The following is a 25,844-nucleotide window of genomic DNA, read 5'->3' on the forward strand; positions in this document are numbered from 1 at the left end:
CACTGAAAACAAGCCCAACGTAGGTAGACGTCTCTACTGCAAAAGCCAAGACAGTGTGATGGCATGTCTGGATTCAGTTGCACTGTTTGTGTGTGTGCTCATTTAAAAGAGAGACATAGGTGTCCCAACAGAGTCTAAGGTTCAGGCACAATAGCAGTATTGTTATGTTTCTTTGATTGTGTAAACATTTATTGCCTTGCGAGATGGCGGTATATACTATTTGTGTATGACGCAATTGTTTACGAGACAAAATAAAGCAATTGTCAAAAAATCATACGATGCATGTCTTCTTGAAGCATGGCTTGTATAAACTGTGGCAAAGAAAAATTGACTGTACAGGTATGCGTGACCCGTATGACGCAAACCCCAGTAGAGCTTTTTGTTTTCGTTCTGAGTGAAACTTAGGCCTGCTGCGCGTAAGCAAGATTTCGTTCTAATAAAGTGTTCACGCGCCACCTTGTGGTTAATATAAGAAATGCCCTCTAAAGTTGGAAGCTTGTACTTGTACGGAATGTATGAATGTAGAATGTATGAATCTTATTTCAGAGGCTGTAACAATGATGATATCTTAGATTTAAAAAATCAAGCATTATTAATAAAAATCAAACAACAACGTTTTTTGTTTATTTTCGAGACCGATGTTTCTATATCTACGGCTAATATATATAGTGCATTTGTTTTGAATGAGTTAACATGAAAGGAAAGAAAATGAAAAAAAAAGTTTTTAATTTTCTTTTTCGATTATAATTTTGGGTTGAATAATGATCCTAATTTGAGTTTTTTCCAATTATTATCCAGTCTATAGGCTAGCTGGAAAGCGTCTCTGCTCGTGTAATTAGTTGGGTAACAGGCAGCGCTATGTTATTTGAAACAATTGTATCAGCCAACGAATGACAGTTTGTTTAAATAGTGTATGAGCAATTAGAAATCAAGGGGTATTGAACAAAACAGATTACCAGGAGTGGGGTTCGAACCCACGCGGACATACGTCCATTGGATCTTAAGTCCAACGCCTTAACCACTCGGCCATCCTGGTACATACGACGAAGTTCGTACCCATAAATAGTAAAATACATCTGAAAATATAGGACACAATTTATATTTACATGTGTTTCCGGGAAAAAGAAAAATGAAAAAGAAAAAAAAGTGACGCAAATTATTTGTCAAACCCTCCACGATACCCTACCGGAGGTTAGTAAAATTACAATAGGCTAAGCTGGTTATCGCTTACAAAACCGCGTGGTTAGCTAGCACACATATACCAGTCGTAATGTTACTGGACAAAACATGGACTTATCGCAAAATAAATACCCATTCATGAGCTGGTTAGCCAATATGAAGTGCTTCAAAAGCCTTCGTAAGAAAGAAAGTGTACAAACCCGGTTCTCCAAAATATAGCTAGCTAGTTAGCTAAGATAGCAAGCGGGCTTTTGCGATTAGCAACTGACGAAGCAATAGCTAAAGATATACTGAGTAATAGTAATTTAACCAAGCTATGAAGCTTTATAATTTGTTGCGATCGATTGCACTGATAGACCAGGCTGATCTGGGATAATATACACTACTTCTTTATTAAGCAGCTGTTATTGAGCAACTTATTAGACCCGAACACGCCGCTAAAATGAATGCGCTTGGCAAAGAGTGCACCATAGAGTTCGGTTCAGCACCACTACCTCACACAGACACGCGCGCGCACTGTATTCGAAACTGCCTACTATACTAGTAGTATACAGTGATTTGACCAAACTGTAGTATGTAGTATACAGTATGCAGTAGGCGGTGTTTCGAACCTCTGCCACAGCCGTGTGGTCGATATTAGTGTGATGTCACAATGCAAATCCAAACATGGCGTGAAACCACACAGTTAGCCATTCGGTGGCTAGCTAGTTAGCTAGTTTGGATAGCCACTGCTACACTGTTCCCCCTCGAAATAAATTCATTAATTTAACATAGCAACAGCCTCGTTGCAGATGTGACCAACAGCAGTCCTCAGTTTCGCAAAGTCTCTCTTTTTGTTACAGCTAGAATATCAGGGCCTTACAAGCATGAGATGCACTTCTAACGAAAGGGCAGGCAGAGTATAAAAAGATATTTTATTACCCATTTACAACATTAAAACATCCAGCTTATATTTTAACTACATACTAATATATTACAGATTCACATAATAGATCTCATAATACAGCACTCTTAATCGGAGAAGGTCAGAGCTTCCTAGCATTCAGAAGGAACGGTCCTTTCATCTTCCTACTTCATGACATAATACCCTGTGAAATGGACATTGTCATTGAGACTGCTGCAAGATGTAAATGGCATGCAACCACTTTAAATCTGAGTGCATTTCATTATCATACAAAATGAAAAGGAAGCACAAAAAAAAGAAAAAAGAAAGTGCTCCAACAATGCATGGGCAGTCCTGCAGCCTTTGTCCAGCGACATTCACCCCTCTCACACACTCCTACACTCGCTCGCGCTCACGCTCGCGCACACACTCGCGCACACACTCGCGCACACACTCGCGCACACACTCGCGCACACACTCGCGCACACACTCGCACTCACACACTCGCACTACCGGTTCAAACAGCAGCAGAACAGTCTCCTGCAGGGGTTCCTCCTCTTGCACTGGACGGCCCGCTTGACGCAGGCCCTGGCCCGGCCCACGTGGTTCTGGGTGGAGCAGACGTTGGCCTCGATGCTCTCCAGCGCGCAGCTCTGCTCCTCCACCAGCAGGGCCATCTGCAGGAACAGGCCGTGGACCTCCCGCACCCGCGCCTCCAGGTCCAGGAGCTCGCGGCGGCGCCGCCCGATCTCGGCCAGGGCCGCTCGCAAGCCCCGCCCTTCCGTCACCACGCCCCCGCCGTCCAGGACGTCCCAGCGGCCCGTCTCGATCATCTCCTCGAGCTGCTCGCCCGTCAGGGGCCGGCCCGCGATGGCCGCCTGGCGCCGGATGCGGGCCTTGCAGTGCTCGCGCTGGTCCGCCTCGGCGCGGCCGTACTCCGCCATGGCGTCGCGGAAGGCGCGGGCGGCGGCGGCGTGCTGCGAGCGCGCGATCCGCGCCAGCGCCGAGTCCGCCCCGCGTCGCTCCTCCAGCCCGCGCCGCCGCGCCTCCAGCGCCCGCAGGCGGGCGTAGACCGACTCGCCCCGCGCCCGGATGTTCCGGGCGATGGAGTTGGCGTCGCGCTTGATGGCACTGATGAGACATTACTTTACCTCAGGGGCAGTCGCCAGTTGAGCCAGGGTGATTAGTGGAAACAAAACCCTACTTGCGGGCATCGATACTTCCGGACGTCAGTGCAGAATTTACCTCAAAAACCAATCGTCACCCGTGTTCCCCCCTTGCCCTCCTGACAGAATTCAACCCGGAAAAAAAAAAAATCTTCCATAGTTCACCGTGTCGATCCCTTTAATGAGTTATTTCAAAAATAAAAACTTTATTCAAACCTGATGCGGCGGACGGAGGTGAGGAAGCGCGTGTTCTGCGTCCCCAGCCGCTTCACGTCCATCCTGAGGAGGGCGATCTCCTGTCGCACGGACTGAACTTCCTGGAAGACCCCGTCCATGGCGCGGCCCTCGTCGAACGCCGCGCCCAAGGGGTCCAGCTCCTTCCCGCCGTTCACGCCGCCATTGAACTCGAACTCGAACTCGTCCTCGCCGGAGTCCTTAGCGACCGCCAACAGGTCGCCGAGCCTGTCTCTCATCCCACCTGCAGCCCTAAGAATCACGCCTTCTCCAGCGGTGATTGTGACATCAGCATTAGAATGTTCAGTGAAGATCATTCTAACCACAGATGTGATCTTACACCTTAAAATCAATCGCTCCACCCATTTACCAGCAATTTTTTTCCACGCTGAATTAAGCTGATTTAATGAAAAATATCTTTCAGAACCAGATGTTTGACACTAAGGGGCAAACGAAAGATTGCGTAGTTGCGTTATCCAATTTCCACTTCCACTAAACTAATAATTATAAATGCAAGTTCATAAATTAAGGAACGTCATAAATTGAGGCTGCACTGTAACGCGATGCACATGATGCACAAGAAAATGCTTCTCAATGCTTCGGGGCCATATTATGTATTTATCAATTAAATAGATAACCAAGCGACCCCAGGAAGATGTTTTTAAGTCTAAGTTATTCAGTGGAGGAAACGCAAACACATCACCCGCCGGAAGTTAACATTGATATTTTCTCGGTATCACAAAAATTAAAACCGCCGTGAAATCAGGTAGGCTGAAACACTGATAATTAAATGACCAAAAAAACTCAAAATAATACTTTACCTTAACTCAGGGAACGTGGTGCACTCATGTACATTTAAGACGAGACAGACCGTTTTGTTTTTCTTTGCTTCTAATAAAAAATATTGTCGCCAGAAGGAAGTTACAGCTCCTGGACGAGTCGGGGGTGGAGCTCACCACAGCCGATGGTAATCTATGACGGAAGGACACTTTTCCCGGGTCACATCAAACGCGAGCATTTTTAACACGCATCATAATGTCGTCAAGTGGAATGCGACGGCAAGCCGGTAAAGGACTCGAACTTCGATTTAACCGACTGGTTAAGGGTAACGACTGCAGGGACCAACCCCCGCGAGACGCCTGGCTACTAATAATAATTCCTAACACGTGTGACCCGTATCAACTATATAGGGGTTACTAGGCCATGTTTTGACGGATGCTGACAAGGGCCATACGCTTTTTTACAGTCTCTGTGTTGTACTGGCCTGTGACGGCAATGGATGATAATTTCCCCACGAGAGGTCCCTGAGATCAGGGACAGGGCTTTTATTACAACCAATATTGATCAATTAAGGTTTCTGAAATCATGTAGCCTTGGTCTTCGATAAGTGCATTCTTTATTGTGCAAATATTTAATTCATGTTATTTTTCAACCTGCACACACACCTAAATACACAAATAAATTAAGTGTCACTGCCTAACTTAAGTATCAGATTCAAGATAAGAAATTACTCATTTACAAGTCTCCATCCGGTTCATGGCACAAGTTCTGTCATTCTTGCAACATTAAGATTTGTGAACCCGAGAATTTTCAGAAGAAATGGGGATGGGCGGATGTTGACGTAAGCAATATTGGCCGAAGGACTTTGAATGTCCTTAAATGTTCCAGCACCCTGGGACTGGTTTGCCTGGTCAGTGGACCCTGGTGTCTCGGGAAGTCTCATTTACATCCCAGTAGCACGTCAAGGTTAGGCAAACGGCCGTTTAGCACCTGCGTTACCATCACAGTGACCATTGTTCCCTCGACAGAGTGATTGGGCCACTGTGGGCGGACCATCATGGGTGCTCCTGCAATGTATAAAAATGGAAACACGAAAATTGCGGAATTGCTTAGTAAATTAGCCTACCTGACCTGCTTTTCCCCCAGGGGTGGACAACTTCACTCCTGGAGTTCAGGTTTATCTTGCATAAACCATAAAATTAAGAAACTGATAAAAAAAAACCCTCCTGCCCCACCCCTCCCCAGCCAGTTTCAAACATCATGTACTATTTTTAATTTTTAAAAAAATAAATCACACTTGATACAAAGAACAGCAAAGAAAAAACAAAAAAACATTTGTGTCAAAACATTTTTGTGTGGATATTTCAACCATTCACTTTATTATAGTGTCCAACACGCAATTCTGGAAGTTTCCAGACATGATAAACACACAGTAAACTTCCTGTTTCGTGTCACATGACATGCTTTCTAGTCCCCTGAAAACGTCACATGCTGTGCAACAGGTATGACAGGAACTCGCACACTAAAAGTTGCAATGACATAGTGAAGCTTCTGGGTGGCAGACTATGTCTTTCGAAAAACTCCAAACAGCCTCGCCACTCATCCATGTTAGTTCTGTTTGTGTGTCAACTCTGCAAACCCCCCCAAAAAAACCCTACGCCGTTGAAACAGAGCAAAATTACTGGTATTGTCCATGGTCCGCGGACAAACTTTCGACTCTGTTTGAAATAGGCAGATTTGAGCAAAAGAAAGCTGTGGGAGAAAATGCTGAAAACATGTCGTAACAGAAAAAAATACTTTGGATCAGATGACTGCAAAGTAACAGGTGTGTCTTGTGTTTACATTTACAAAAGAGTTCACCCTCTGGATCAAAGACTGTTCTTAGATTCAGACAAGCTTTTGCGAGAGAGAAAAAACTGAGATTGTAACTCTGGTTATCACTGAAGTCATTCATGAATTAGTATGTTAATTCCTGTTTTTCATATTGTGAATATTTAGTGAATTACATGCAGTCTCCTCAAAGCAGGCTTAACAGTTTGGTAGTTCGGTACAAAACTATGAATTGCTGTAGTCTTTTTTTTGTTGGCTAATGATTAATTTAAAATTAATATGCAATACCACAATGACGTCATTTTAAGATGTTGACATGTATCAGATGTTCACTTCAAGCATCTGGCGTAGCGTATGGGTTAAATCATGATTACAGGGTTTTCACTGAAGATTTTGTGGCAATCAGGTTTGTCTCTGAGCAGCTAAAATTAAACTTGTAAGAAATCATTTATATTTCCCTTTGTCAGTCGATGGTCAGACAGCTTTAAAAGTCACAAGCAGGCATTTTGGCCTGCAATGGTGAGTCTCAACGCAAAAGCTCATTTAATTCGGTCTTTTGCAAAAGCCAATCGGCTCATTTGTAGCAGGGGAAGCAGCCGCAGAACATCTTCTTGAAGGGGTTGTTCTTGTCGTACCTCTTGGCCCTCTCCAGCTTGACCATGCACTCCTGGATGTCCGCGTCCGTGCTGTGGATGTTGGCCTGGATGGTGTTCATCATGGGGCCCTGCTCCTCCACCAGCATGGCCACGTCCAGGAAGAGCTCGTGGATGCTCTGGATGCGGCTCTCCAGGTCCAGGAGCTCCTTGTGGCGGCTCTCGATCTGGTCCAGGGCGGAGCGCGAGGTCTTGCCCTCCGTCAGGACGTTGTCGCTGAACACGTTCCACTCGCCGCTCTCGATCATCTCCTCGATCTCCTCGCCCGTCACCTCCCGGCCCACGATCTCCAGCTGCCGCTGCAGCCGGTTCTTGCAGCTCTCCCTGTAGGACATCTCCGTCTCGTTGTAGTCGAACATTACGTCGCGGAAGCTGTTGCTCAGGCACATGTACTGCGTGCGGGCCACGCGCACCACCGCCGCGTTGACGCCGTGCTTGGCCTCCAGCTCCTTGCCGCGGGCGTCCATCTTCTGCAGGCGCGTCAGCACGGCCTCGGCCCGCGACTTGATCTCCCCGGCGATGGCGTTGGAGTCCTTCTTCAGGGCGGGCGCGTCGCCCACCTCGGTCAGCATGCGCGCGTTGTGGTCCTTCAGCTTGACGACGTCCAGGGAGATCAGCTGGATCTCCCGCCGCACGGCCTGGGCCTCGTCGAAGACGCCGTCCAGGGTCCCGTCGTTGTCGAACACCACCGCCTGCTGGGGGACGTCCTCCAGGTCCACGGTGCTGAACGTTTCGGACGTGGGCTTGGGCTGGGCCTGTACCACACCGTTGGATGCCTCGACCCCTTTGGACGTCCCGACCCCGTTGGATGCCCCGACTCCTTTGGAGGTCCCGATCCCGTTGGACGCCCCGACCCCTTTGGAGGTCCCCTGCCCGTCGGACGTCCCGTGCTCATCATCTTCGGGCACGTCCTGCAGGTTGCTCATTCGATCCCTCATGTCTGGAAGAGGAAAGGAAGCACCGCATGAAACATTTGTAATTTTTTTGGAAGATGTCCCACCTGTTAAATTTCAGTGAAAACTGGGGTGTAGCAGTAGCCACCCCGTGCTAAAACGCATATTTGCAAAAACTTTGGCACAATCTCGGTCCAAGTCTGAGATCAGGGGATTTCTGGATTTCTCAAATTTGTGGACTCTGTCCGTACTTAAATTTCACGGCGTGTTCCAAGACTTGAACAGCCATGTCCAGTAATTTATGGCAAGTGTCAGGACAAGAACAACTCGAAATCATGTCCGTTTCCTACACAGAACTGCAGTTTCCGACATTGACACATGCCACACACGGCAGGCTTTTGGGTTTGTGACCGCCTGGTAAATGCTCCTTTTCATGTGGCAAAGGTCCCTAAGTCGCCTCGCCGTGCGACATTCCACTTTGGGAGCAAAAGGCGTTTAAACCCCCCTAAGATCGCTGCGCCTGCACTGACCGAGCATCTCAAAGCACGAGACGCTGATCCAGGATCAGTTCAGGCTTTTAGCTCACAATGGATGAGTTTGGGATGTCGACTTAGGGAAACCTGATGCTAGATCAGTACTCCTACTCAAAAAACAATGCTGTGGTGCAGTGGCGTAGGTTTTGTTTCAACATTGGGGGGGGACACATTAAGCTAGGGGTCCTCCCCCAGGAAATTTTGAGCGTCAAACGCTTCATTTCCTGCATTCTGGTGATTTTTTACGCACCAATTTGTGCCGTTTCTGCATCAAATGCTTCTTTCATGTTTTTATGGGGGGGGGGGGGGGGGGCAAATGCACGTGTTCTAAATATTGAGGGGGACGTATCCCCTGCGTCCCCATCCCCGTCCCCCCAAAATCTACACCTATGGACTAGGGTAACCTGATCTTAGATCAGCACTACTACAATGCTGTGGTGTCTGCTGCTATTTCATTCTATAACTTGGAAACTACGTGCGTGGAATCCGTACCCAAGTCTGGGGTTTGAATGAAGCACTAATGAAGACTCTTTAGCCATGTCAGTGCTTTTAAATGAAGCACTTAAGATCTAAAACCAACAGACTGCACGGCTTTCAAAGGCTTATGTGAGAGCTCCCTGGTGTAAAACCACACGCCAGCATTATACTTCGTTATTCAGCTTTCGCGCTCTGGTATTCTCGTCCATATTTCGAAATATTATTATTAATAGATATATTTTACGCAGCATAACCTTTCGTAGAAATCGGACGTTGCTGTCGTTGTTTTAAATGCATAAAACAAAAGAAGAAACTATCGTGGGAATAACAACAAGCGAGAGAAATAAACAGCGTAGCATTGCCTAACGAATTCCTGAATTCCTTCATGTTTGACGAGTACCGTCACAGTCTCAGAAAACAGGTTTGCAGAGCTGGTTTGATAGAGAACTTCCTCCCTTTTGCGCAGTTTGTTTTCGTCGTTATTATATGACACACGAGTGTGAAAGAAATTACATTTTTTATTCGCAAATAAAAATTAATACGAAGGCGAATTCTAACTTTTTGATTACCAGCGGCTGTATAACAAACGGCTGCATGATGTTCATATGTTCGTCAAAACTTAACGGCCACTTTCCTTCAAAGCGAACAAAATATTAAAATGCCCGATGTAGTGCACAATATTTCATGCCATATATAATCAGCGAGAGAGAACTGAGTTTTCACTGCAGATCGACCTCAAATACGCACGACCATAATTAAATCGCTGCCATTCACTGTCAAAGCTGAGAGGTTGCTATACACATTGACATTCAATGAGTTTATATTAGTAACTTTAAAACACAGCACTGTAAGGAAATGAAACGATACCTGAATCTCTGAAATCAACAGTTGCTCTTCAGAATCCAAAGTCCGATGCCATTCTCTTCATTCGCTAACTCCGTGACTGCGGACCTGTCAACCTGACAGGTGAGGATAGAGTCAAAAGAATGTCATCGGCACGGAAAAACAGGACTATGTTTAGATCGGAACCTGCATTGCCTTACCTGATAACAGCGTCACTCTGGAATGAGGTCGAGGTGGTTTCGGCGCACCTCGCGCGACCAGTCAAGTCAGTGGACTGCCGTTATGGCAGGTTTTTTTTTAGTTTCGCGCGGACTGGTATTAACGAGTCACTGTATCCGGAAAACTGAAGTTGTGAGATTAATTTGAAGTAGTCCGGTCATTTTTAAATAAATACATAAAATAAATGTCCGTACATTTTATATAGGCCTATAGGTAAAATAAGAATGTGTTTAGGATTTATACCAGCGAGCATAAATCTCGACCCGAACAGATCAACTGAGACATATTTATATATTTTAAATAATAACCCAAGACCTACATTTCGCAGTATCTTTACAGTAATAACAATTACATTACTGAAATTATTTGTGTAATAACAATTGGAGTAAGCATTCTGCGATATGTATTAAAGTAACTTATAAGCTAATTACTGCCAGCAAGTCACGGTAAATTTTACAGTATTCATGTATTTCATGTAGTAGATGAAAAGAGATACATCGGTGTTATATTGTAACATGGTGGTGAGTTTGCTGCCCCCTGCTGGTCAACATTTTCTCTAGCATCCCCAGGGATTTAGGAGTCCCGCCTTTGATGAGCCTGTGGCTGGGACCCACTCTAAACTATTGGAGGCATAATTTTCTTTGGAGGCCCCTTTTGAGTTAAGTCCTACCCAGACACAGGGGTAGTGTTCCTGCTTAGGATTCTGCTGCTCCTGGTGTGTGGTTGCTGGTGCCTCGTGGCTCCCGGTCTGTTGTTTTAATTTTGAGTTAACCTTGAATTCAAACTGTGACCAAAATCACAACTAGTATAGACTCAAAATAGGAGATTTGAGTTGTTTAGACAACTTTTTAAAGTGCTGAACAATGAGAAACCCCGGCACACCATGCTCAAATGTCCGGTAATGATTTGGATAATTTTGTTATTTAAATGAATTCATGTGCACGAATGTGATCATACATTAATGTGACTGGGCTTGCTTCTTCAGATATCAGAGCTGGAGAGAGGGACCGATTGGCACATGATCCGACCGTGATCAGACCGAGATTGGAGAACGCAGTTCACCAATTTACATCATTACAGTGACGGTACCCGGTGGTTTTTATTAGACTGGGGTCATTACAGGACACAGATTTGTCTTTAAACGTTTGGATCAAGTTTATCGACTGAGTATTACAGGAGATTCATTTCCACCCGTGTTCACATTCCATTATTTCGCTCTTCTCGTTTTAGATCGACAAATTGTTTATGAAAACCATACTTAGCCACAAAGTTGTATAATTAGGTTATAAACGCTGATCTCACAAAATGGAATGTATGCAAATCCCAAAATGGTCTTTGAACGTATCTCTATAACAATAGTCTGAATCCGGTTTTCGGTAGCCCAGTCGAATCCATTCAGTTTAACATTAAAAAAAAAAAAAAATAGCGTGTTCGTGTCTAGGCAAGCAGTTGCGATTTGAACACGCCTGCTCGCTTCCGCTAGCGCCGCTTCTTGACGCTTATTGTGGCTTGCTACACACAACTGCCTGGGGTGTAGATGCATCTGTAGCCATCTGTGTCTTCCTGGACGTCCGCAATATCACTGCTAGAGCCTTCCTCGTATAACCATGAGATTGTCTGGCGCATTTCGCAACGCTTGCCGTGGTTTTCCCACTGGATCGGTGAGCCGGCCGCGAACCGGTGTCAGAGTTTTTGCCACCAAGGGGACATCGGTGCGGGTCGGTAGCAGCCAGATATTCTCCCGGGATGGCAGTTCTAGCGGCGGCGTTAGGTCTGCGGGAGCGGCAGTCAAATTCGGAAAACACCACGAACAAGCCGCTGCTTCGTCGTATGACATATCTCTCAGGTAAGACTCTTCTCAAATGTAACTTATGTCGTTTAAAAGGTTTCCTCGTTATCGGAGTTACTTTTGTGTCATTCTACTGTATTTGTAGGCTACTCGTACTAGGTCAGCACAAAGAGCCGGCCACTTCCTGATCCACAAGTTGCAGCAGTCTCGTGCGCTAGCATGCTGCGTAACCCAATCAAATGAATGCTAACTGAAGCATTTCATTCATTCGCTTTTATGACTTACTGTGAGAAACACGTGCTCGCTATTTACTATCTACTAGTTTTGAGTTATCACAACGAGTGGAACCGTTACTCGGTTTATTGTTTGGTTGAAGCACGAGGCGCTCCGAATTACGAATGTTGACCTATATTTATATAAAAATGTGCGCTGTAGATGTTAACTGGCAGCGAGCCCGTCACCCTCGTGGAATGAATATTTTCGAATGGGTGGGGGTCAGATGATGTAATATTCTGATGTTCTTACTTCGCCCACATCACGTGCCCCCTCGTTGTAGTAGGTTTACGATCTTCTTTATAAAACTCTTATGAACACGTGTTTGCTTGCAGCGAGGAACATCAACACGCAACATCGTTTAGCTAAATAGAGTAGCTAGATTAAGTGTTTTGTTCACGTTGGCTTGCAACATTTGCACATTTATTTGAAATCCACTGTGTTTTCTATGTGCTACGTTATTTATAAACAATAATAATAAAACACAATTGCGTCGTTTTTTGTTTGGAATTGTCACTGGGATTGCGGGTGACTTAATTATACTTGTGACAAGGTTAATTTACGCCATTTTCCCTCAGCTGTTCGGAAGCCCTCTCCTTTTAACCCTTGAGTGTAGCAACGTGGCAGCCAACCCCCTTTGCAAGCGCCAGGCTTGGAGATTATAACACAGTAGCCTAGTGTGGTAGCCAGGTTTGTTGACTTGTCACCATGGCCAAGATATAAAACAGTCCCACGTTATGTACAAATAAAAATTGTTCGCTGTTTTTAAACGACACCTTTAAAACAAACATGTTTTTTCTCATTTAAAAAAAAAAAAAAAAAAAACATGGGCTGGAAACTGCATATATCACGGTCTCCCTTTTAATCGTTGTTAGATAGGCACAGACATGCTTTCAAAAAATAAGCACTCATAAAGAATAACTGTAGGTTTTAATTCCACTGGTCTGCAATTGCTTGCATTTGACTTCAGCGTTTATGGGCGCCATTGTATTGCACTTACAAGACCTGTTTCATAGACACAGGTTAAGATTAGTCCTGGACTAAACAGAGTTTTCCTCCACTGAAAATAGAATTTAGGCCTATAGGACTGCGAAACTGGCCCACAATGTTTCAGATGTCAGGCAGGCCTATCATTGTTAGTATTTTTTTTATCACATTCATTTTGTTCAGCATTTATGTTGCCTTTGTTCCTCCAAGGCTATCACGTTCTCAGGGTTCTCCCAGCCGATAAATTCTCAGATCCCTTCAAGGATTTAACTCTTCAGATCCCAGTTTTATTCAGCTAAACGGTGTCTGCAGTCCCCTAGACTCTGCTCCGTGTGTGTTTGACATCCAGCGCATTTAACGGCTGTTCTGCGGGACCAGGGTGTCACCATCTTATTATCGGTCATTTCCAAAACGCTTTTAATGTGAACGCAACACCTGACGCACAGTACACCTCACAATACATGTTTACCTGTACTCAGGAGGAACTGATTTCAGAATGACTGTACCTTCGACCCAGGGCTGATTGCTGTTGTTGTTTATTTTCATAACATTTTTTTTTTTTGTTGGTGTAAAAGTGATGTTTGGATAGGCAAGGCTCTCCTTTTTGGTGCAGGTACATCGCATCAAATTGTTGTTTTCAGAATTAATCTCTCGCTTTTCCACCGTGAAAGGCATCTCTGGGTTTTCGAGCCAGTCCAGTGTAAATGTTAGCGCTCTTCTCTGGTAGGGAGCTCATGCAGAGGACCAAGGAGGAGATCACGTCTTTACAGAAGCGCTACCCGGCGCTCAAACCTGTACTCGCCATCATCCAGGTAAGACCGTGGGCTTCTCCGAGACTGCGCGCGTCCTGCGTTCATTCGTATAACGAGTTCTGAAAACACTGCCGCCCGGGCCCTGCTTGACATGGGGGGGGGGGGCTGTCGGGACAGCGACCGAACGAACGGCTAGCTCCCGTGTTTTTGCATCCCGTTTTGAGTTGTCTTGGGTTTTGTGTCGTCCCCGTAGGCTGGGGAGGATGACGCCCTGGTGGAGGTTAACAAGAATTTGGCCGGGAAGGTGAGTTGTGTCGTTTGAGCCCCTGCTCTGTTTACCTGTCTTCCGGAACCTTCTGTTTCGAAGTGCTGGAAACTCACGAATGAACACAATGGTTTAAAAACCTTTCTGATTATTATTATTGTTTTTTTTATTTCTTTCCCCTTTCCAGATTGGGCTCGATGTCATACAAATCAGTTTGCCAATGGAATGCACTGAAGATGAGGTAAATTTTATTTTTTTTAAATCAGCACACTGAGAAGTGTATTATTGGACAGAATTTTTTTTTCAGGCTCCCCATTGCTCCCTTTTGTAGTTAAAAATTCTGTCTGTTCAGGACTTCATTTTATCTCTCTTTTTGATTGGTAGAAACCGGCTAGTTCAGGCTATCCTTTCATGTGGAGAGAGCGTCCACATATTTGCCTTTCTGAAAATTCCTCTGACAGGCTGATATATATATACGCGACTGACCTCACAGGCCCTGTGCTGTGTCTCTCTCTTAAGCCCCAAGGGCAGAGGTGATTGGTTCACTGGGTTCACAAGCTCACAGCTGCCTGGAGCTGTGACCTTTCACATATTTCCCATCCGAGTCACCAGATGGCGCTATTTTCATCACAAGTGCCTGCCTGTTAAGTCAAATCAGTACTGTGGGCGGTGAAGATAACTGCTCTTCAAGGTCGCCTCAGCTCATAACCTTAGTGCTCTGCCACTCCAAAACATTTTAAGCCCCCCCAACCCCCCCCCAACGCCATTTACTTCTCTCACCTCTCCACCCCCCCCCCCGCCCCCCACATGTTCCTAAATTTCTAATGCAATATGATGCACCTACTCTAGCGACAGTGTGAAACCCTTAAAAATTATTAATTTATTAAAAATAAATTTCACCCCCCACAAAGAAATAGAGTAAAGTGCTAGTGTCATGGTAAATTGAAACCCAGTGTCAGGCCCACACAGCCTTACTGCAATCTGAAAACCATGAAGAGTTTTCAAATAAAACAAGACCAGGTCAAAACCTAATATATGGCTGGACCTCTCCGGACGACCAATGGTGTAACTTCATCACTCGGTCACTCAGTCAGTCACAGACGTTTGCGTTTGTAGGGCTGGCCCCGCTGTTGCGGTCCAGCCAAAAATGATGGCTTGCTTAAGTACAAAGCACATTCACACTGTAGTTAAATTCAGCCTGGCCTTTTGCCACTTAGTTTGTTGTGGCATGAGGGTTTAAGGGTTGAAGTTAGTTCTAAAATGGTATGTTTAACTGGAAAAATTAATTTGCCAATCCGGTAATAAACCCAGGCAAACCACTGAATGGTCACTTACCTGAAAGACAATCCCGAGCCAGAGGGAACTGACTGATTTGTTCCATTATGCTGAAAGAAAAAAAAAGATAAACCAACTTTTGTACGTCGCTTTGGATAAAAGCGTCCGCTAAATAAATGTAACGTAAATGTAATGTAAAAGTTAAGCCCAACTGTGAGGTGCAGCTTTGTTGCGGCGCGCGGCGGTAGCGCGTCTTTTAAACGCGTCGTTTTGCCGGTATCTGTTAGATAATCGAGGAGGTGCTGAAGCTGAACGAGGACTGCAAAGTGCACGGCGTGGCGCTGCATCTCCCGCAGCCCTCTCTCACGCGCCGGGTGCTCGACTCGCTGAAACCGGAGAAGGACGTAGACGGGTGAGCGAGCGGCCAGCCGGCACTCGAACGCGCTGTCCAGTCGCGTGCCTTAATTTTTTTTTTTTTTTTTTTAATTAACGCGTCGAATATTTCCCCTGCTTCTTTTATGATGTTCGTTATTTTATTTTTGGTTAAAGTGCAGTGATTTAGACACATTAGACATGCTGCTTTCAGACATCGCGGTGTTTTTAAATACATAATAAACAGCCGTGAAATATCCATATCACTTTTACAAAAAGGCAACACATTTACACATTTATATTGTGATATATTACAGTTATGGGATGAATCGGCTTTCAGACCATTTGAGTTTGGTATGACCTCTGACCTTTGAATAATTGGTTTTTTTGTGATTTACATTAACATTTACATTAACGGTGTGTGTTGTGCGTGTGTGTGTGCGTGTGTGTATGCGTGTGTGTGTGCCAGTGTGACAGACCTGAACATCGGGAGGCTGGTCCGCGGAGACGTGATGGAGAGCTTTGTTCCGCCGGTCGCCAGCGCGGTGGTGGAACTCCTTGGGAGACACGGTGAGGACGGCCAGACCTCGCGCGCGAAGTCACTGCCACCCGCAGAACCAACCTGCTGTACCTGCAGCACCATGAAATTAGTTTTCTCTCAAATGCTCCCATGATAAATACATTTGCATGTGGTTGTTGCTGTCCACAAGTCCTGATAAAGGTTGTTGCTTTGTACATGCAAGTAACATATCATAGGGGTCACAAAAAGAGGTTTTAATGACAACAGATGCATATACGTCTGATGGTAATGTGAGAGACTCTGATTATAATGTGACAGACTCTGATGGTAATGCAACAGACTGGTAGTTATGCAGTAGACTCTGGTGGTAAATTAATAGATTCTGGTGGTAATGTGACAGACTGATAGTACTGTAATGGACTGTTAATGTAACACTCTGATCGTAATGTAACAGACTGATGGTAACGTAACAGACTCTGATGATAACGTAACAGACTGATGGTTTTGTGACAGACTCCTCCGTGGAGGGGAAGATGGCGGTGATCGTGGGGGAGAACAGGCCCCTGGAGGTGGCCCTGCAGGGCCTGATGCAGGCCAGGGGCATGGCGGTGGTCAGCAGCTCCTGGAGCACCGACAGTCTGCAGAAACAGGTACCGCCATCGTACGCGCGAGCACGCGGAAGCCCCTGTCACACGGTACAGGGTCTGGGCCGGCTACCGCGGGTAAAAACCCCATTGTCATGGTTCAGAAATAAATCCTTTTAGTGATTTGTAGAAAAACATCAATGAGGCTCATGTATGTGATTCCCAAATCAAACTGCTCAAGTTTTCTTTCAGTTTTTTATTTGATGCGGATACAACAAACAACAGCATTTATGCTTCATGCTTCTGTACTTAAGACCACTTGTATTGTATTCTATTTATCTTATCTTATTTTATGTTCACTGTTACGCACCACCTGACCAAAACAAATTCCTTGTATGTGTAAACCTACTTGGCAATAAACCCGATTCTGATTCTGATTCTGATTCTGAAATCGGGCATGAAGCTAAAGCACATTCACGCATGACAGTATCACAGTAGAACCATGACATCACAGTAAAACACCAACCATGCGAAGACCGTTGTTCATCCCAATATATCGTTCCTCTATTTTACTGTATATTTCTGCCTCCACCCAATGTTGTGGACTTGTGGACCCGATATTCTGTGGCCGGGCGGACTGGAAATGTTATGTAGTTCCTGCCGTCCCATTTGGTCCGAACAGTGAACCTGCCGTATATGACATTCTCACAGGCATACTTAAGGCGGCCAACCTGCCAGTCAGTGATCTGATTTTTATTATTTTTCATATGATCTCTTAAAGCCTTCAGTACCTCAGGATATTTATTCTGAAAGATGTCTTCGGCATAGAATTTTAACTGCGTGGGTACAGCAATCTTAACTTTTTGGTTTTCTTGCGTAATCCACCCGACAAAGGATATAACTTCATCAATAATGTGTTTCTTATATAGTTGCTCAAATTCATCCAAAAATGTTCCAACATATTTTTTGCCTATTGTGGTACCGGAATTACAAGCGTACAATCTCAGTTCAATCCGTTTCTTATCCAGGACTGAACCATCAATATCAGAGAAGAGGTTTTTTACTGACTGCGCCAATTCAGTAGGGGACAGACCACAGATTGTTGGGAGGTATTCTGAAATGTCTGATTCAAAATTACTGTGACCATTGACCTGTAATGAAATTTCTTTAGCCGATTTGATGGCTTCGATTGGCGTTTTCACTTCTTCTTTTTTTGCATCAAATATTTTCAATGTACCCTGCCCCAACGGGTCATATATTGCATAGAACTGTCCCACCTTTAATTTCTTTATCACGTCACTTTCAAATTCCTTGTGGGCAATGTGTATAACAACACTGGGTCTCTTTCCATAGATGGATGCCCTATTGAGCTTGTTTTTAAGTTGATCAATTAAGGTATCTGACAAGTGCCGTTCTTGAGTGGGACAGTTCACAGACAGCTTGATTTTAATTCGCTGATGTTCGTGCCCCTTTGTCCCCAAAATACTGTGCACTGCGTCAGCAACATTATCTTCGCTGGACTTGTTAACACATTCTGCTTTTATGACAACTGTAATGCTTTCAGCTTCCTCAATTTTCGTTTTTTGCAACACATTTAAAACTGAATTAAAAAGTGGGTCTGTCTTTTGAATCCACCGGTTTTCTTTAGATGAGAACAGTGCCAACTTGTTCTCTTCAAGTTTAAAGAAAATGCTGTTCTTGGTTTTATCCAATACAGTATTTGAGACAGGAGTCTCATTTTGTATTTCACCTTCTATATTTTTCTTTTTTTGATTGACAAATAAATAGATTTTTACTCTTGGGATTCCAATACCAATATTTCTGTTTGACTCTTGAACCTTTGCCTCAAAATTTTCAACAAACGTGTAACCCCAGATAGTCTTTAAGCATATTTCAGGGAACACGACCGTGACAAAGAGCTCTTGACTCCCAGAGAAAATTTCACTGACTATTGTAGCTAGGTCCTCTGCACTTTTACCTGCTCCCCAGGTCAGTTTCTTATCTTTTGTATCCTCACTAAACTTTGCACTAATATACAGAATTTTATGCCCCGCCTCTTTAACCTTCGGAGGTATGATTTTTGAGTGTACCTTGTTGTGCCTTAATTCAATAGGTGCATTAGTGAGACCTTTCAAGATCGGCTTATATTGCTGGTCAAAATCTATGTTGTCCAGGAGGAGAAATATTATCATGGGGTCTTGAGCGCAGGTCTGATGGACGGCTTGCCACGGGACGCTGATCGCTGATGTCATGGATGAGGTCATCATGGCCGTAAACGGTCTGTAAACATTCAAAATGTAGCAGTCCTATGGCTCAGTTGGAGGATCATTGGTGCTGACAATGCAAAGGTTGTTGGCTCGATCCCAGGGCACTGCATACACTGCACATACACTGAATATAAAATATACATCCTACTTAAGCTGGGTATACACTGGGATATTAGCCATGATTTTGCAGTTGCAGACAAAATTTACTTCAATACGTACTTCAAATGTTTAGCTTTTTTTGAGGGTACTTCTAAAGAGCATCACAGAATGCACAGTGGTTATTAGCAAAATATTTTCCTTACCCTTCAAATGTTAATAATAAATATTCTATTTTATCGCGGCGGGTCCTTCAGCTTGACGACGTCATCTTCGGGCACGTCCTGCAGGTTGCAGGTTGATCCCTCATGTCTGGAAGAGGAAAGGAAGCACCGCATGAAACATTTGTAATTTGTAAAAGTCTGAGATCAGGGGATTTCTGGATTTCTCAAATTTGTGGACTCTGCCCGTACTTAAATTTCACGGCGTGTTCCAAGACTTGAACAGCCATGTCCAGTAATTTATGGCAAGTGTCAGGACAAGAACAACTCGAAATCATGTCCGTTTCCTACACAGAACTGCAGTTTCCGACATTGACACATGCCACACACGGCAGGCTTTTGGGTTTGTGACCGCCTGGTAAATGCACCTTTTCATGTGGCAAAGGTCCCTAAGTCGCCTCGCCATGCGACATTCCACTTTGGGAGCAAAAGGCGTGCAAACACCGCAACCGTCTAAGATCGCTGCGCCTGCACCGACCGAGCGTCTCAAAGCACGAGACGCTGATCCAGGATCAGTTCAGAATCAGAATCAGAATCAGGTTTTATTGCCAAGTAGGTTTACACATACGAGGAATTTGTTTTGGTCAACACACCGAGGCAGCCATCCGCGGCTCCATCTTATTAGATGAGAAATGAGAGAACAGGAGGAAGGAGGAAAAAAAACAGTCCTTTCAATGAAATGAGAGGGCACTCGTTTCATTGAAACGAAGAAAAACCTCAGCACATAGCAACATCATAAAAACATTACAACAAAACTCCTGATCCAGAGACAAAGTTCATAGGAGCAGGGAGGTGGGGGTATGGCCGAGCATCTGTCTGCATAACAATCCAGGAGAGTGGAGAGGTATCAGCCTTCCAAGGCCGATGTGGGGGAGCCAATGAAGATAAGGATTGTTTTGGGTTCAGGCAGACTTCTGCATTTTTCATCTACCTTTAGTCCTGTGGTTCTCTCAGCGTTGTTCCAATCATCCGAATTTGACGGCCCATTTCAGATGAGCCGAACCGACAGCTTATCCAAGTTGGTATCCGTCATGCGAATTTGCGATCCAGTCGCATCCAGTTTGTGATTGAGCTCGCAAATCGCTTGAGTCTGAGTGTTGACAGCCCTGCCCGTTCCCTCAATGGCGGGCAGCTTCCCAGTTAGTGCTGCCAACACCTTCTGAACTTTGCGATAAATCAGGATGCTGCCAGCTCCAAACAGCAGAAAGCCTGTTATCATAATTCCAATCAAGTAAACGTTTTCAACATCCTCAACAGAAAGGATCGACAGGCACACGACCCTCCATTCCTTCCAGGAGTCCATCGTGTATCCGGCTACAAACGTTCCGTCAGGGCAAGAGGGCTCTCCCTGACCCATTCTTCTCGTCGAGAAAATACTATCAATTGCGTTGAGAGACCAGTTGATCATATCCATGATTTCAGGCTTTTAGCTCACAATGGATGAGTTTGGGATGTAGACTTAGGGAAACCTGATGCTAGATCAGTACTCCTACTCAAAAAACAATGCTGTGGTGCAGAGGCGAAGGTTCTGTTTCAACATTGGGGGGGGGACACATTAAGCTAGGGGTCCTCCCCCAGGAAATTTTGAGCATCAAACACTTCATTTCCTGCATTCTGGTGATTTGTTATGCACCAATTTGTGCAGTTTCTGCATCAATTTATGGAAATGCTTCTTTCTTGTTTTTATGGGGGGGAGGGGCAAATGCACGTGTTCTAAATATTGAGGGGGACGTATCCCCTGCGTCCCCCCCCCAAAATCTACACCTATGGACTAGGGTAACCTGATCTTAGATCAACACTACTACTAAAAAACAATGCTGTGGTGTCTGCTGGTATTTCATTCTATAACTTGGAAACTACGTGCGTGGAATCCGTACCCAAGTCTGGGGTTTGAATGAAGCACTAATGAAGACTCTTTAGCCATGTCAGTGCTTTTAAATGAAGCACGTAAGATCTAAAACCAACAGACTGCACGGCTTTCCAAGGCTTATGTGAGAGCTCCCTGGTGTAAAACCACACGCCAGCATTATACTTCGTTATTCAGCTTTCGCGCTCTGGTATTCTCGTCCATATTTTGAAATATTATTATTAATAGATATATTTTACGCAGCATAACCTTTCCTAGAAATCGGATGTTGCCAGGTATGGACTGGGCCTATATTCTACCGGGCAAATGCCCGGTGGGCCGACCTACTTTTGGGCCAGTGGGCCTTTTGTTCATACTGACACTGACCTGGCCCAATTTCAGTGGCCCATTGGTTCGTTTTCTATACTGACACTGGGCTGGCCCAATCACATGCCTAGGCCCCACCCCTCGCTGTCCGTTTCTGCCCTTGAGACTCGGAGTCGACATCACCTCAGCATCGTAGTCGGTGCGGTGTGCGATGGAGAAAGGAAAGCGTAAAAGTGGTGCTGAGAAATTGCGGGAGAAAAAAATAAGAAAGCTGGCGGAGGATGCCTCAAAATGTGTCAAAATAACTTCAATGTTTGCTGGAACGACTGTGGGGGCTCCTGCAGTACCTGCTGCTGGCAGTCAGCACCAGCAACAGGTGTTTAAAATCAGAGATGTGACCGCCCAAGATGAGGCAGACAGCGAGACAGCTCTGATAGTGAGTTCTGAGCAGGATGAACCCGAAAGGGCAGACGAGGGACAGTCACAAAATGAGCAGGATAGTGAAGCTGAAGTGGTAAGCAGCAGCATGTGGTTAGTCTGTCACTGTCAAGCAAAACTATAAGCTAGTAATGACGTTAGCATTGTTTGGCCGCAAGCTAGCGTTATCATTATCAATGTTGGGGAGACACTTGCACTGTCGTTAGCTTAGCTCTCTTGTGTTTTTCTTGATGAGCTAAAAATATTGTACTGTGGTTCTTCTGCCTCTGATAATACCATTGCCTAAAACACATTTAATTCCGCTCTGCAGATCAGTCTGGTCACTCAGGCTAGTATTAAACGGATTTCTCTCGTCCTGAGATATGGCGGGCCAGTCACAACCGTCTAATATGGGGCGGGTTTAATAAGATTCATACATAAACAAGTCGATCAAAAATGCTTTTGGGCTTTTTCTTTTCTCTGAATATTCTAACAGAATGAACAATAACACCTTGTATTCTCAAATTCTTATGGCAAAAACGGAAACACTCGGGACACATCACTACTACACTATCAGAGGTGTGAGCGGAGGAGCAAGAGAGAGGTGCACGTCGAGACTAGTCAGCGCGAGCGAGGTAGTCTACGAATGAGGAGGCAGGAGAAGTAGCTAAGTTTGCAAGGATATAATAAATAAATGTATGGAATAGGGCTGCACGACTCGTAAAAAAAATCACGATCATACATCAATGTAATCTCATTTCTAAATGACGACGATTCTCATGCATTTGCGTTAAATGGAGAAAACTAAACCGAGTGAAAGCGAAGTTGCCTTAGCATTTAGTTAGCATTCTTTGCCTTTGAATGGCAATCAATGTACAGTGAATGTGTTTTTTTTTTTTTTTTTTACATAAAATTGTATTAAATCATTTGAATTATTCATACAACATCTAGCAGAGTTTTTCTTTAATAATTACTTTTTGAGTATGGGTATTGTTTACTCCACAGCCACCTCTGATCACCAGGGTCAAGAGGGAGTGAGTACTGTCACGGCATTTACTTTCCGATAATCGGTACAAAACCGAAAAGACCCGTCAGGCTTATTCACCAACAGACAAGGCGAAGCCCACGCCGACGATGTTGGTTCAGCAATACCGTTGTCCAGCATATATTTTATTTCTGCCTCCAGATGTTTTCGTTTCGTCAGGGACACACGATAAAAGCGCTGTTTGATGGGAGCTGCAGCGCCCACATCAATATCATGCTCAATGACGTGTGTGCAAGTTGGCGTATCAGTAAATATGCTTAAATGACCATTAATTAATGCAATCAAGTCAGCACGTTGTTCCGCAGACAAATGGTCGAACCGGGACTCTAATGTTTTCAGAAATGCTGTGTTTTCCAGTCTGCCCTGAAACATGCATTCAGCTCTCATTGTGATAGCCTCCTCGCCCCCACAGGAGACTGGACTAATCACAGCATTAGGCACGTCCGTGCTAGGCACTGAACCTGAATCACAGCCCACATTGAAGCCTACAGCTTTAACGGGAAACACCATGGCCATATTCACAGGACCAGAAGCAACAGGGGTTGTCACTTCTTCAACAGAGTTTGTTGTGTTATACACTTTTAGCAAATTAATGTGACAGACTTGTGCCTTTTTTCGTCGATCGGGAATTTGAATCAAATAATTTCGGTCTGAAATAACTGTTTCGACCTCATACGGACCCGCAAATTTTGCCTGAAAGGGACTACCAATTACAGGCAATAAGGCCAACACTTGATCTCCGGCCTTAAAACTGCTCTCTTTAACGTTTCTATCAAACAAGCGCTGCATTTTTGTCTGCGCCTTACCCAGAGACCACTTAGCTGCTACACAAGCACGGTACAAACGGAGGCGGAAATCACTAACGTAGTCCAGCACATTCTCTGGGACTTCAGCGGATTTCCACTCATCGGCAACCACAGCAGTGGGACCACGGACAGAGTGTCCAAATACAAGTTTGTTAGGACTGAATCCCATACTTTCCTGGGCAACCTCGGACAGCCAGCATCAGCCAAGGCAGACCGTCCTCCCAATCACTACCCATCTCTGTACAGTAGGAACGCAAGAGGGATTTTAAAGTCTGATGAAAACGTTTGAGGGCCTGGCTTTGGGGGTGGTAGGCACTAGATTTATTGTGCTGAACTTTTAACTGTTTTAACATTCTAGCAAACTGTTTGGAACAGAAGTTTGATCCTTGGTCTGTTTGAAGAACTTTCGGAATGCCGAAAATACTCATAAAATGTGTCAGAGCCTTCAAAACAGACTTTGTGGTTATTGAACGCAACGGATAAGCTTCAGGGTAACGGGTAGATTGACACATGATGGTTAACAAATAAGGATGCCCACTACGTGAGACCGGAAGAGGTCCAACGCAGTCTACAATCAGATGTGTAAATAGAGTTTCCAGCGCCGGTATTGGACAAAGAGGAGCAGCAGGTACTCTCTGATTCGGTTTACTGGTAATTTGACACATATGACAGGATTTAATATATTTGGCCACATCTTTTTTAACGCCCGGCCAGAAAAACCTATGCAAAATCCGGTCATAATTCTTTCTTATTCCCAAATGCCCAGCAGTTTCGTTATGGGAAAGTCTAATTACAGCTTCCCTATATTTAGCGGGGATGACCACCTGCGTAGCCTCACCTACGAATGACTCTTTTACCCATGTCCACCTGCGCTGTAATAAGCCTTCCTGAGTAAAATAATACGACTTTGGCTTCCCTGATTTGTCAGCAGTATCAGGGGGTATTACATCCAAGATCACCAAAACCAACACTAGGACGTGAATACTGAAACAATTTCGTCAGGGTATCATCCGCTCTTTGCTCCTCGATCAACTCACCACGAGAGACATTCGTTAAAGGACCCAAAGAGAGACCAGTGTTGCTCTTAGAATCAGCAACTCCAGGCGTACGTACAGATGAAGCCATCGAATCAGAGTCAATTTTTACAAAAAATGTATCACCCAAATCATACTGAGAACTATTTTTCCGTGCACGTGGACCCGACTCAGAGGGAATATTACTGTGCGCCATAGAGCGGGTTACAGCACAAGCAGTAAAAACATCAGGAAAACCCGCCCCCGCGTCGTCCGATTCCCCTGACGGACTGGAGGATACCAAAAAAGGCGGCGACATTACAGTGACATGCGGTCCCGCAAGATCATTCCCCAGAATTAAGGTTATGTCACCCATCGGAAATTCAGGGCAAACTGCAAGCACCACTTCCCCACTGACAAAGTCAGAGTGGAGAACAAGGTGATGCCTAGGTACAACCACGTGACCAGCAACACCACGAATAACTACACTATCTCCTCTGAAGGAAAATGGTAACACATCAGCCAGTATCAGAGACTGAGACGCACCTGTGTCTCTCAGTATCCTTACAGGGACTTCATTGTCATCCCCCAAGAGAGCTACTGAACCATCAGAAATGAACGGAGTGTAACTAGGGTTAATTTCAGATGTTTTAGCTTCCTGCAATATCCACTTATAGTCCGGAGGTGAAGCTGAACCCGAAGAATTAAGGGGCGAATGCGTAACCGAAACCAACGCAACGGGTTTTGAGCTAGAGGGGCCGGAAGAAAAGGGTTTTGGTGGGGCCTTAGTTGGAAACCTGTTTCCAGGACATTCACCTTTAAAATGTCCCCTGTCATGGCACACATAACAAACTCTAGTTATGTCAAATTTACCGTCTGTGCCAGGAACATCTCTCCCCCTAACGGGTGGGTGACCCTCCACACCAGTTGGTTTAAGTGGAGAGTGCAGAGAAAAATAGTTACGAGGCGAATCACCACGGAAACGATTCAAAGTTGCCATCCCTTTATGAATCAAAACAAATTAATCTGCCAAAATAGCAGCTTCGGAAGCGGTACTTACTTTTCGCTCTGTGATATACGTAGCAACAGCGTCTGAAACAGAAGTCTTGAATTGTTCCAACTCAATTAAATCACACAGTTTTTCAAACGTGTCCACATTCGAAGCACTCACCCACCTTGTAAAAGGAATGTGTAACTCAAACAAAATCAACATGAGACTGCTCATCTCCCTTTTTCCAATTTCGGAAACGCTGTCGATAAGCTTCATGTACTAACTCATACGCCTTTAGTACAGCAGAT

General features: G+C 44.8%; 3 protein-coding genes and 1 non-coding gene across 6 annotated transcripts in view; 1 reads left to right on the top strand and 3 right to left on the bottom strand.

Annotated features, from left to right (window-relative positions):
• Positions 1 to 953: 953 nt before the first annotated feature.
• trnal-uaa lies at positions 954 to 1,036 on the bottom strand. The gene has a single exon. It is a non-coding gene; the product is annotated as a tRNA-Leu (tRNA).
• Positions 1,037 to 2,553: 1,517 nt separating this feature from the next.
• LOC118230422 (syntaxin-11-like) lies at positions 2,554 to 4,427 on the bottom strand. 3 transcript variants are annotated; one of them, XM_035423434.1, is made up of 3 exons: positions 4,284 to 4,427; positions 3,445 to 3,714; positions 2,554 to 3,193 (listed from the first exon to the last, which is right to left on the bottom strand). In XM_035423434.1, the coding sequence occupies exons 2-3, from the start codon at positions 3,699 to 3,701 to the stop codon at positions 2,572 to 2,574; spliced, it is 879 nt and encodes a 292-aa protein (XP_035279325.1). In that variant the 5' UTR covers positions 3,702 to 3,714; positions 4,284 to 4,427; the 3' UTR covers positions 2,554 to 2,571. The 3 variants fall into 3 exon arrangements, with proteins under 3 accessions (XP_035279325.1, XP_035279324.1, XP_035279323.1); XM_035423433.1 differs by having other exon boundaries at positions 3,445 to 3,727; XM_035423432.1 differs by having other exon boundaries at positions 3,445 to 3,742.
• A 1,169-nt stretch (positions 4,428 to 5,596) lies between these two features.
• stx11b.1 (syntaxin 11b, tandem duplicate 1) lies at positions 5,597 to 9,782 on the bottom strand. Its single transcript, XM_035420186.1, has 3 exons — positions 9,672 to 9,782; positions 9,496 to 9,587; positions 5,597 to 7,665 (listed from the first exon to the last, which is right to left on the bottom strand). Exon 3 carries the CDS (start codon positions 7,661 to 7,663, stop codon positions 6,647 to 6,649), a length of 1,017 nt encoding a protein of 338 aa, XP_035276077.1. The 5' UTR covers positions 7,664 to 7,665; positions 9,496 to 9,587; positions 9,672 to 9,782; the 3' UTR covers positions 5,597 to 6,646.
• Positions 9,783 to 11,125: 1,343 nt separating this feature from the next.
• mthfd1l (methylenetetrahydrofolate dehydrogenase (NADP+ dependent) 1 like) overlaps positions 11,126 to 25,844 on the top strand; it is a 95,049-nt gene continuing 80,330 nt past the window's right edge. Inside the window, exons 1-5 of the mRNA XM_035420182.1 lie at positions 11,126 to 11,536; positions 13,467 to 13,551; positions 13,745 to 13,795; positions 13,944 to 13,997; positions 15,319 to 15,443. Coding sequence (XP_035276073.1) covers positions 11,298 to 11,536; positions 13,467 to 13,551; positions 13,745 to 13,795; positions 13,944 to 13,997; positions 15,319 to 15,443 — 554 coding nt within the window. The 5' untranslated portion in view covers positions 11,126 to 11,297. The remainder of the gene's footprint in view (positions 11,537 to 13,466; positions 13,552 to 13,744; positions 13,796 to 13,943; positions 13,998 to 15,318; positions 15,444 to 25,844) is intronic.

Source organism: Anguilla anguilla, chromosome 6, assembly GCF_013347855.1.
Source record: "Anguilla anguilla isolate fAngAng1 chromosome 6, fAngAng1.pri, whole genome shotgun sequence".
In the NCBI taxonomy this organism is placed as follows: domain Eukaryota; kingdom Metazoa; phylum Chordata; class Actinopteri; order Anguilliformes; family Anguillidae; genus Anguilla; species Anguilla anguilla.